We start from the raw sequence: 10,361 nt of genomic DNA on the forward strand, positions 1-10,361 counted from the left end.
ACCATGCGACCGCTGGCTCATGCATTAACCGCCATGCGTCAGAACTGGTCATACCTCCGGTTCAACGCTTTTGGACCTGTAGTACGAGATACGTATAATCTTCCGCAGTGATATTTGTCCCACTCGGTTCAGAAATGGAGAATATGAAGGCTCCAGCCGCTGCGAACATCCAAGGTGACGCGCTATTTCGCAAACAGTCTACGTCTTCTACGGCACATTGATAGATCGAATGGACCCTCGCAGATGTTCTGAAACACCCCGGTCGCCCGCTCACCTATCATGCCAGGATCATGGGTTATCGCATGAAGTTGTGGGGACGTTATCCTGCTCTGGTTGAAGGGCCCCCTGGACAGAATATCCATGGTGTCGCGTACAAATTTCAGTCAGCGCAGGAGGCCGTCCGTTTGGCCGCATACGAGACGGATATGTACAGGACGAGTGATTGCACGATTGTCTTTCGCGACGGAACGAGGCCCAAGGGGGTAGCATTCTTTGGGATGGAGAACTGTCGCTCCTCCGAGAGGGCAGCTTCGATCTGCAGAAGTGGCTGATGGAGAGGATAGAAGGGGAAACCCAAAAGTAAAATGCCACACGCTAATATTGCATCAAGGTAATAGAATCCTATTTCCATTTTAAATACTATGTCTAGAAAAGGTCCGTCATCGCACCGTGAGAAGCATCTCCCACCAACCGGGCATACTTGGCCAGCACGCCCCGTGTGACATGGGGGGTCGGAGGCTTCCATTCTCTCAGACGTTGCTGGATCTCCTCATCAGAGACATCCATGCTGATTTCGTTGTTTTCCGCATTGATTGTGATCACGTCGCCGCTGCGGACCACCGCGATAGGACCGCCCGCGGCAGCTTCGGGGACGATATGGCCCACAATGAACCCATGACTAGCCCCTGAGTACCGTCCATCAGTGATCAACGCAACATTGGTGAGCTTGGCTCCCATCAGCGCCGCACTAGCCTTGAGCTGTTCCGGCATTCCCGGCCCACCCTTGGGGCCCTCATAGCGGACGACGATCACGATGTTCTCTCCCCGAGGAATCTTGCCCTGGTTCAGGGCTTCGTTGAGCTGGTACTCTTTATCGAACACCATGGCTTTGCCGGTGAATCGCGTTCCCTCCTTGCCAGTGATCTTGGCCACCGCGCCTCCGGGGGCAAGGTTACCCCGCAGGATCTGAATATGCCCTGTGGTTTTGATGGGGTTATCCAGCGGACGAATGATGACTTGGTCGTCGGGCAATGATGGCCAGGACGCCACGTTCTGCGCCAAGGTCTTGCCGGTGACGGTGGGAATGTCCCCGTCAATCAATCCCGCCGCAATCAACAGCTTCTGTACGGACGGAATGCCTCCGATATCATACAGGTCGGCCATGTAATACTTCCCACTGGGGGAGAGGTTGGCGATGAAGGGGATCTTGTTACTGACGCGCTGGATATCATCCAGGGTAAGGTCGACGCCCGCAGTCCGGGCCATGGCCAGGAAGTGGAGCACGCCATTGGTGCTGCCACCCAGAGCCATCGTCATGACCAAAGCATTCTCGAACGACCGCTTGGTCAAGAGATCCCGCGGGCGGATGTTCTTCTCCAGACACACCTTGATAGCCTCGGCGACCTTGGTACCCTCCCTCATCTTCGACGGGGATGAGGCGGGTGTGGACGAGGATCCAGGCAGGGAGAGACCCATAGACTCAATCGCCGTAGCCATTGTGTTGGCGGTGAACATGCCTCCGCATGCACCTGCACTTGGGCAAGCGTGCTGCTCCAGGTCATCCATGATTTCATCCTTGGTCTTGCTCGTGTCGCCACCGTCATCCGGTTGGCGCAATGTATCGTAGGCGTAAGCGCCGGCGGCTTCGAAGCAGGACGACACGTTGATCGGCTTTCGGAGGAGATTGGAGTAACCAATCTGGATCGTTCCGCCGTAGATCATGATCGAAGGGCGATTGTGTCGGGCCATACCCATCACTACTCCGGGCATGTTCTTGTCGCAGCCGGGAATGGCGATGCAGGCGTCGTGGTACTGTGCGCAGGTCACCGTCTCAACGCTGTCGGCAATGATCTCGCGCGTTTGGAGGGAGAATCGCATTCCTTCGTCCCGGTCAGGTTCATGATCATCTGCATATGGCGATCGCGTACTGACCTTCACTACCCATGGTAATCGCATCCGAGACACCAATGGTGTTGTATTGCCATCCGATCATTCCCTGGCCCTCGATGGACTTCTTCACGGTCTTTCCCAGATCCAACAAGTGCATGTTGCACGGGTTACCCTCCCACCACACCGAGGCAACGCCAACATGGGGTGCTTTGGCCATAGTATTTTGATCCGGAATTCCCGCGGCATACAGCATCGCCTAAGAAACACGACCCTCGTCAGTTCACTGATCGGCTAAGGGGTCCAATTCCCAACCCACCTTAGCACCAGGGAAGTCATGGCCTCTGGTGATAGTCGTAGAGTATCTGTTTAGCACTGGTGTGCCGTCCGCATGCTTTGCATCGTCGGGAAGAGAGGGGAATTCGATATACTTGGCTTCGCCCATGGTGGACGAGACCGCGGGTTTGGAGGGGTCCATGACAGCTGCCAACCAGAGGAGACAAAGGCCAGGCGTTGTGTTCCGGGGGGCCGATTGAGAATTTTCAAATGCGGATCGAACACAATGGGACGACTGAGGCGAAGGAATTGAAGACGTAGAGGGATTATAAGAATAGCCCCTCAATCCGAGTCTCGGAGTTGTGACGAGCCTCCGGCTGGAGGCCATCGGCAAGCAGTCCGTTGCGGGGGGGTCGGCGTTGATTACTTATGGGGAACTCTGATTTGACCGGCCATTTTTGGTACGCACTGTTGGGGGAGATCACTACCTTTACATAGGAATACATAAAACACTCCTACAATGAGGTTGAGATGCAAATAGATGCGATTCAATGATATATATCACATAGTAAAAAATAAAGTATAGGAGCTAGTAATGTGCGAATTCTCCTGGGTATCACCATTGACGGGTGCTCTTCTAACCATCACCACTCATCTACAGAAAACAAAGAAAAGGCCATCCCTAGAAATGGCAATAATCATATAGTTCACTCCGAATGGCGGGATCCAGCGTCTGATTCGTCACCGACCGATTCTTCGTCAATCGTGGACCACTGGTTAGAGTGCTGGAGCGCCTCGTCCTCGGGTGAAGGACTTGCCCTTCCACCGGGGCTCTCTGGTTTCTTTTCAGAGTCATTACCACGAGGCTCGTCATCCACAGCAAATCCTACCATCTTCCCAGAGCTTGACTGTGGACGGGCCTCTTCGAGCACATCGCCATTCCACGGTTTGCACTTCTTAACGATCTCACCACAGCGCAGACAAATCCAGCCCTCGCCTTCCTCTCCTTCTATCTTCTGCACGATGCACACAAAGCAATAGACACAGCCGCAAGGGACTGCTTCGTAAGGATTTGTGATGTCTGTCTGTGCAGACCCGACGATTCCACCCGACGCAGCCGAGGCAGCGATAGCTTCATTCTCTGTCGTTGATGACGGGTTGTTTTGTTCATAACATATACCGCACGTTCTCTCAGGGAGGAATGCCAACTCTCCATGCTTTTCAGCGGTCTCGTCGTCATCCTCATCGTTAGATTTGAATGCGGATATGGTCTTCCGCCAAGCTCTGGAAAGCCACCGTCGCCAGCGACTAATCCCCACGAGTGGCAACAGGAATAGGAGGAATTCTGTAAAAGCGTGCCACACAAGTTGGCGGTTCAAATACTCAAACGACACTTCGCGGCTGGCTTGCGCGGAGGGCGGGGTGAGTCGAATGCGAAGAATGCGGTCGACCAGAGTTCGATATCGGCCATTGACCAAGAAGACGAGGAAAGAAACAAAGGCGGCAATGGAATGGGTCGTCGACACGAAGTCGGTCAGGCGAGACAAGAGCCGCACTTCTCGCGATGGCTAGTGGTCCAAGTTAATAGACCGAGACAAGCCCTCTGGGTGAACATTATCATACCTCTTGATAGCCTCCTTCTTGGTTGATCAACCAACTTTCCCACTTGTCCCACGCGTAGCGGCCACCGACGGTGAGCAACCCGTACAGTGACTTTTGCCATTTGGTCGGGGTCGAATGAACAGGTCCTTTGCTGCGACAGTCCACATATTTCAAGCCTTGCAGGGCCGCACCATATGAAGCATCGTGGTCCCAAATTGAGAGTTTGAACAATAAAGCACGGAGGGCAAATTGGATTTCATGTGCCCAGTCTTCGCGGAGCTGAGGCTGTTCCAGTATTGGATTAGTACGGGATATTGGAGGAATCATGAAAGAACACCTACCCCGTAGTATTTAAGGGCTTCCCCGACTTGTCCCTTGAGCAACCCAAGCAGTTCTTCATCTAGAAGTTCGGCATCAACCTGACCCACGCGAAACGCAGGCCTTATACCCTCGCGGCCTCGAATAGCATTCCATAAAGAATAACCAGACTGTGGCAATGCATTCAGTGGGTAGGGAAGTCGTTGGAGCGCGGGATGGTTCACCGGTGATGTCCGCTGTTGCTCCGCAAGCCGAGCGCGAGATTCAGCTTCACGGAGACGGCGACGTTCCAGAACCCGCTCTTGAGCAGCAGCGAAGTTGGTTGAACTCATCGTATAATCATCGTGCGATAGGCGTGGGAGGGCTGTATAGTGGTGTACGGTGGGAGAGAAACCGGAGACACAGAAAATGGAAAAGCATACGGTTGAAGGGGAATTGCGGAGTTACTCGTCGCCGACGATGCGGTCGGTTCCCCAGATCGGACGGAGAGCACCTGCCGAGGTTGAATGTATCCACGTGATGTGGCTTATTAAGCGCCTTTCCGGCAACCATAGTCGTGCCTGCTAAGACTACGCCCAGCCGCTACTTATCTTGTCTACTATTCTCGGGTGCATTTCTCGAAGACACTAGAGTACTCCAAGTAGATATCATCGGCATCTGGACACCAATATCTGCATGTACCTTCCCAATGCAACCTGACTAGGAAGTATCCTTAGTAACATACCCCTCTCGACAGTAGAAACGGTAGAAACTATGCGCATACTAAGCACCAAAGACCCATGTTTGGCCTTTCCAGAAGGAGCAAGAAACCGTGAATGATCAAAGTTAAACGATACTGGACTCACCATCCTCCGCCGTCAATGTGACCCTATTCCCTGTCTTTACTCCGTCCTTGCATCTTTCGGGAGCTTGGCACAAGGTCCCCAACCCCAAGATTGTTGCTTCCCCTCCTTGAGCCCCGACTTATGTAGGGGGGGCTACTCCTCTTCTTTCGCCATTGTGATAATACTTACCTCATTCAAGCCATTTCGAGAGTAATGATGAAGTACCTGATCACAGCCACTCTCATCACATTCACTGTGACCTCCGTGGTCTACGCTCAAACAGCAGAGGAAGAACCATCATTGTCGGAGATTGAGGCTGCCGCAGCTACTACTCTTCCATACTCCCCCGTCTCCAACGTCAAGGGACTTGCCTTTGATCGTTTCTTCCAAGTCTGGCTCGAAAACATAGTAAGCATCGACGGTTTCTACAACTTTTGTACGACGCTAACATGTATCCAAGGACTTTGAGGATGCAGCAGCCAACGAAAACAAGCAATGGTTGGCTTCGCAAGGAATTACGCTGTATGGTCTTCCAAGAAGTCACAGTTGGCCTCTTTGGCCCCTCAGCTAAATCCCAATAGCACAAATTACTATGCGGTGACCCATCCATCAGAACCCAACTATTGTTCTTCCGCTGGCGGTGACACATTCGGAATGGACAACGATGACTTCAATCGGGTCCCTGCCAACGTATCGACCGTCGCAGACCTTCTAGACACTAAGCAAATAGCCTGGGGTGAGTATCAGGAGCATATGCCGTATCCTGGATTTCAAGGCTACAATTATTCCAACCAAGAGACCTACGATGATGACTATGTACGGAAACACAATCCCCTTATCCTATACGACTCCGTCACCGAGAATAGCACGCGGCTACGTCAGATTAAGAACTTCACCAACTTTTATGATGATCTGGATAACAAAAAACTACCTCAATGGGCATTCATCACCCCCAATATGACTAACGATGCACACGATACCGATCTGGCATTTGCAGCTAAATGGGAGCGTAGCTGGATTACTCCTTTGCTCAGCAACTCCTATTTTATGGAAAATACCTTGGTCCTGCTCACATTTGACGAGGATGAGACGTATCCGAAAGACAATCGGATCTTCAGTATACTCGTGGGAGGCGCTATTCCTGACAACCTGAAGGGAACAAAGGACGATACCTTCTATACTCATTATTCAATGATCGCCAGTATTTCCGCAAACTGGGGGCTACCATCTCTTGGACGATGGGATTGCGGTGCAAATATTTTGGAGATCGTGGCAAACAAGACCGGCTATGTTAACTACGACGTTGACACCACCAACCTTCGTCTCAATGAAACGTACCCCGGGCCGCTCTCCAAGGGCGAATATTCAGAATACTCACCCGTATGGCCTATTCCGCTCACGGATGCCCAATGTTCCGCTGGCCATGGTATCCTTGATATAGTCAAAGAGACCTACAAAAACACTTCTCCAACTTACAACTACACGAACCCCTTCCCTTATGATACAAAGACCGGCTACAACGTGGATGTTACTGCGACAAGAAACAATGCATCTACAACGTCCTCTCCCTCCCCAGCCACATCCGCCTCATCTGCGGGTAATTCTAGAGGGTCTCATAAGCTACCGGCATTCTACAACCTTTTCATGGGAGCTTTTGGTAATTTTCGAGCTAGTTCTTGATAGGGATGATCCTACATTTCTGATTAATTTGGAATATGCAATTCGGAGATTTCTGTCTCTACTCCAGATAATCTAAAGGCTTGATCATTGTGTGATGACTGTCAACGCTAGTGATGTCGAAACAGTCATGAATTGGTAGAGCCAGTTAATTAGTTTTGACAATCGCGTTGTAGTTTATCTTCAGCTTTTCCATGAAAAAAGAATATATTTCGTGGTGCGCATATCTCACCAATATCGTCGATTATGAACTTACATGGGACAAGCTCTACGAGCTTGTTCTGATCAAGATAGTCTTGGTCTCCAGATAGTTGTCCAAGCTATGCATATAACCCTCGCGTCCAACACCGCTCATTTTGTATCCACCAAAAGGCATATCCGGCGAAATGGTAGGGCTCGTGCAGTTGACGCCGACCGTGCCCGCCTCCAGCAACTTGGAGGTGCGCACAGCACGGTCAATGTTCTTGGTAAAGACGGAAGCGTATAGTCCAAACTCTGTGCAGTTGGCCTTTTCGATGACTTCCTCCTCCGTTTTGAATGTATTGATCACAACAACAGGGCCAAACACCTCCTCTTTCATGATCCGAGAGTCCTCAGGCACATTTTCGAAGACAGTCGGTTTCACGAAATAACCGTCGCCTCCATCACCGCCAAGTGTGAGCTTGCCATCCTTCTCCCCAATCTCTAGATATGACTTCACACGTTTGTACTGGGTGCCGTCAACCTGGGGTCCGTGGGAGGTGTTCTCATCCAAGGGGTCCCCGAGGCGAGCATTCGTACCGAACTTCTCCTTGAAGATCGCCAGGAATTTCTCCGCCACTGGTTCCTGGACGTAGATGCGCGAGTTCGCCATGCAGGTCTGTCCGCTGAGGATCTGAATGCTGAACTGCGTTTGCTGGGCAGCGCTTTCCAGATCGGCATCGTCGAAGATAATCGCTGGAGACTTGCCCCCAAGTTCCATGTGCACATGTTTCATGTTGGAGGTCGCTGCGGCAGCTTGGATCTTCTGTCCGGTAAACGAGGATCCGGTGAAGCTGAGACAACGCACGTCCATATGCAAGGATAGTGCATTACCTGCGGGAGAACCAAATCCAGAGATGATGTTGACGACGCCGGGGGGGAACCCAGCCTTTTCGATTAACTTGGCTCCGAGGAGGGACTATCGTGCGAAAAGACGCTACCGTCAGCGGGAATTTGTAAGGAGCAAATCTTCCAAAGCAACTCACAGTCAGCGGCGCCTTCTCACTACTCTTGAGCACGACGGCGTTACCAGCAGCCAGAGCTGGCGCAATCTTCATAGCAAAGAACGCAAGCGGCACATTCCATGGAATAATGCATGCCACCACCCCGTACGGCTGCTTGACCGTGAGATTGAGATGGCCAGGAGTATTCAAGCTCGAAGAGCCCTGCACAGTCCATCCGGCCTCAGCGTAGTAAGAGAAAGTGTCTGCTGCCACCTGCCCATCGAAGTAGGAGGCAATGGGCTTTCCGGTAGACAAGGCTTCTAGTCGTGCGAATTCATGCATGTTCTCGCGGATTAACGCGGCCATCTTGTGAAGATAGGCCCCTCTAGCGGCCGGAGTAAGATCTCTCCAGGCCGGATATGCCGCTTTGGCGGCCGTAACAGCCTTGTTCACTTCATTTTCGCCGGCTTCATGGACTATAGGATATGAAAGTCAGAAAAATTTGTGGTGGTAACAAGAGCCAACATACTTTCTGCAACTGTCTCTTGCGAGAAAGGGTTAATCAACTTGAAGACCTTCCCATCGGCGGCCGGTTGGAACTAACTCGTTCAGGCAGAATCAGCACAAGATGATGAACATGAACCATGCGTCATGAGGTTTTCGCCGAGAGCCAATCTCACCTGTCCATTGATGAAGAGCCGAGTCTCGATTTCGTTGTTCGTCATGTTGGTCAACTGGTGTAAAGCTCAATGAGAGGAGACTCCTGGCACCCACAGCCATCTCGGCGTCTCTATCTCAATTTATAATTGATAAGCGGAACGGACTTATGGTGCGGGGATTGTCAAAATAACCCCGGTGGGTTTCCGGATCCATGGTCCGAGACTAAAAGACTCTATATGGGGCTGCGGAGCATGCCCCAACGTCCCCCCGTTGGCTACTTTGATGCTGACATTCAGTCACTCATCCAGTAGCTCCACGCTCTATGCACATCCATCCAATTATAGTATTCTCTCAAGACTTGGTACGGCGTAGTTCTCACAGCAGACGGGGACCATCATTTGGCCTTCGAGATCCAGAACAGCTTCTATCCTCTTATTTGCTCTAGGGTCGTACTGCGTACCGCGTATATTGTCTGACATCAGATGGGATATTGTGTGACATGATCAATCTTACGACTACCCAATGCACGCGTAGATGTTTATGTCGTTCGCCTAGAGCACGTGAAAAGTAGCAAACGTGCAACAAATCTCAGGACTTTCAGCTCATTGTGTTGGTACCGATGCAGCAACATTAGAAGTCTTAGAAGCAGCACTACTCGAAAACAGATTGACCCATAACTGGCTTTGGTTGAGGATTGGGAAGCATAGAGCGGACTGGAAGCTAGTCGGTGTAAATTCCCTTTTTAGCCTATTTTAGCCACGCCAACCGCTGTTTCATGTGAACTATGTACTACCTGCATAGGAGTACGGAGGTTTACTCTAGGAAAATTTAAGCTCCTTTGTCTTCTGCCATGCCCAATCTGCTCCGAGATCCCCATGAATTAAGGCTACGAAGGTTCGAGGGCACAATTGATATGAATAGTTTCTCGGGGTTTTCTCTATACGCAAGTTCCCTTGAATCATCCATCTAGGCGATTCCCTCGCGCTTCAAATCCTGAGTGTTGAGCGTATCCTGATCTCCGGGACGACGCTCCGATTCATATTTCACATTGTCTTCCGGGCCGCCAGGCCCCTCAAAGTCTTGAGCAGTTGCCAGTCTATGTTGTGCTATGTTAGAAATCTGGAGTATGAAGTCTATACTTCAGCGCGATGTACTTACCTGCCACGATCGTCTCTCATCCCCCCTTCTTCCTCGGGGATGGGCTTTCGGCCACTTCCAGTAGCACCAGCTTCTCTCCCCGTCCGAATACCCGTTGACTGCGGGAATTTTTTGTCGGCCATTTCATTGATGTTTGACTCTTCCACTAAATCGGCATTAATATGCGATATCACGAGTTCGGTTCGACAGCAACATACCCGAGTCGCTCTTTGGACCAAGTCCTTGCTTGGCCTGATAGGAATTGAGGTCGCGCTCAGCGCGAGCAGCCATGCGAAGATGTTCCGACTCAGACATGATCGAAAAGGTTATACAATTAAGGTGAAAGATGTGACGATGGAAATCTTTTGGTTTAATATCTACGGTACACGAAATTTACTGCAGGGACTGCTATATATATAATCCGCTGGGGTATCCAGGGACGTGTATTGCATCAGGGTACATCATAACGATGTAATGAGTACCAGACAAAAGATCTAGACTGTCTCCACCAGTCTCCAACATCAGAGGGAGCAAGCCTGGAATAAGGCGAGATAACCTGAAGAGATATGATATCATT

At 51.0% G+C, this 10,361-nt stretch overlaps 5 protein-coding genes across 5 annotated transcripts; 1 reads left to right on the forward strand and 4 right to left on the reverse strand.

Moving 5' to 3' along the window:
* Positions 1–645: 645 nt before the first annotated feature.
* On the reverse strand, positions 646–2,584 carry ilv3B (putative mitochondrial dihydroxy acid dehydratase; the record flags this gene model as incomplete). The annotated part of the gene is made up of 3 exons (XM_073693280.1): positions 646–2,099; positions 2,152–2,365; positions 2,426–2,584. The coding sequence occupies 3 exons, from the start codon at positions 2,582–2,584 to the stop codon at positions 646–648; spliced, it is 1,827 nt and encodes a 608-aa protein (XP_073551438.1).
* A 273-nt stretch (positions 2,585–2,857) lies between these two features.
* BDV59DRAFT_171199 (pex2/pex10/pex12 family protein) lies at positions 2,858–4,766 on the reverse strand. The gene is made up of 3 exons (XM_073688538.1): positions 4,326–4,766; positions 4,006–4,269; positions 2,858–3,950 (listed from the first exon to the last, which is right to left on the reverse strand). Exons 1-3 carry the CDS (start codon positions 4,632–4,634, stop codon positions 3,090–3,092), a joined length of 1,434 nt encoding a protein of 477 aa, XP_073551439.1. The 5' UTR covers positions 4,635–4,766; the 3' UTR covers positions 2,858–3,089.
* A 360-nt stretch (positions 4,767–5,126) lies between these two features.
* On the forward strand, positions 5,127–6,939 carry BDV59DRAFT_111520 (acid phosphatase PHOa). The gene is made up of 3 exons (XM_073686614.1): positions 5,127–5,534; positions 5,587–5,648; positions 5,708–6,939. The coding sequence occupies exons 1-3, from the start codon at positions 5,340–5,342 to the stop codon at positions 6,804–6,806; spliced, it is 1,356 nt and encodes a 451-aa protein (XP_073551440.1). The 5' UTR covers positions 5,127–5,339; the 3' UTR covers positions 6,807–6,939.
* Positions 6,939–9,019, reverse strand: BDV59DRAFT_111504 (aldehyde dehydrogenase family protein). Its single transcript, XM_073686613.1, has 4 exons — positions 8,668–9,019; positions 8,517–8,586; positions 8,030–8,463; positions 6,939–7,962 (listed from the first exon to the last, which is right to left on the reverse strand). The coding sequence occupies exons 1-4, from the start codon at positions 8,710–8,712 to the stop codon at positions 7,072–7,074; spliced, it is 1,440 nt and encodes a 479-aa protein (XP_073551441.1). The 5' UTR covers positions 8,713–9,019; the 3' UTR covers positions 6,939–7,071.
* Positions 9,020–9,468: 449 nt separating this feature from the next.
* Positions 9,469–10,241, reverse strand: BDV59DRAFT_171205 (uncharacterized protein). Its single transcript, XM_073688539.1, has 2 exons — positions 10,003–10,241; positions 9,469–9,950 (listed from the first exon to the last, which is right to left on the reverse strand). Exons 1-2 carry the CDS (start codon positions 10,097–10,099, stop codon positions 9,802–9,804), a joined length of 246 nt encoding a protein of 81 aa, XP_073551442.1. The 5' UTR covers positions 10,100–10,241; the 3' UTR covers positions 9,469–9,801.
* Positions 10,242–10,361: the final 120 nt, after the last annotated feature.

The sequence above is a fragment of the Aspergillus ambiguus genome (assembly GCF_047715705.1).
Source record: "Aspergillus ambiguus strain CBS 117.58 unplaced genomic scaffold BDV59scaffold_4, whole genome shotgun sequence".
Lineage (NCBI taxonomy): Eukaryota > Fungi > Ascomycota > Eurotiomycetes > Eurotiales > Aspergillaceae > Aspergillus > Aspergillus ambiguus.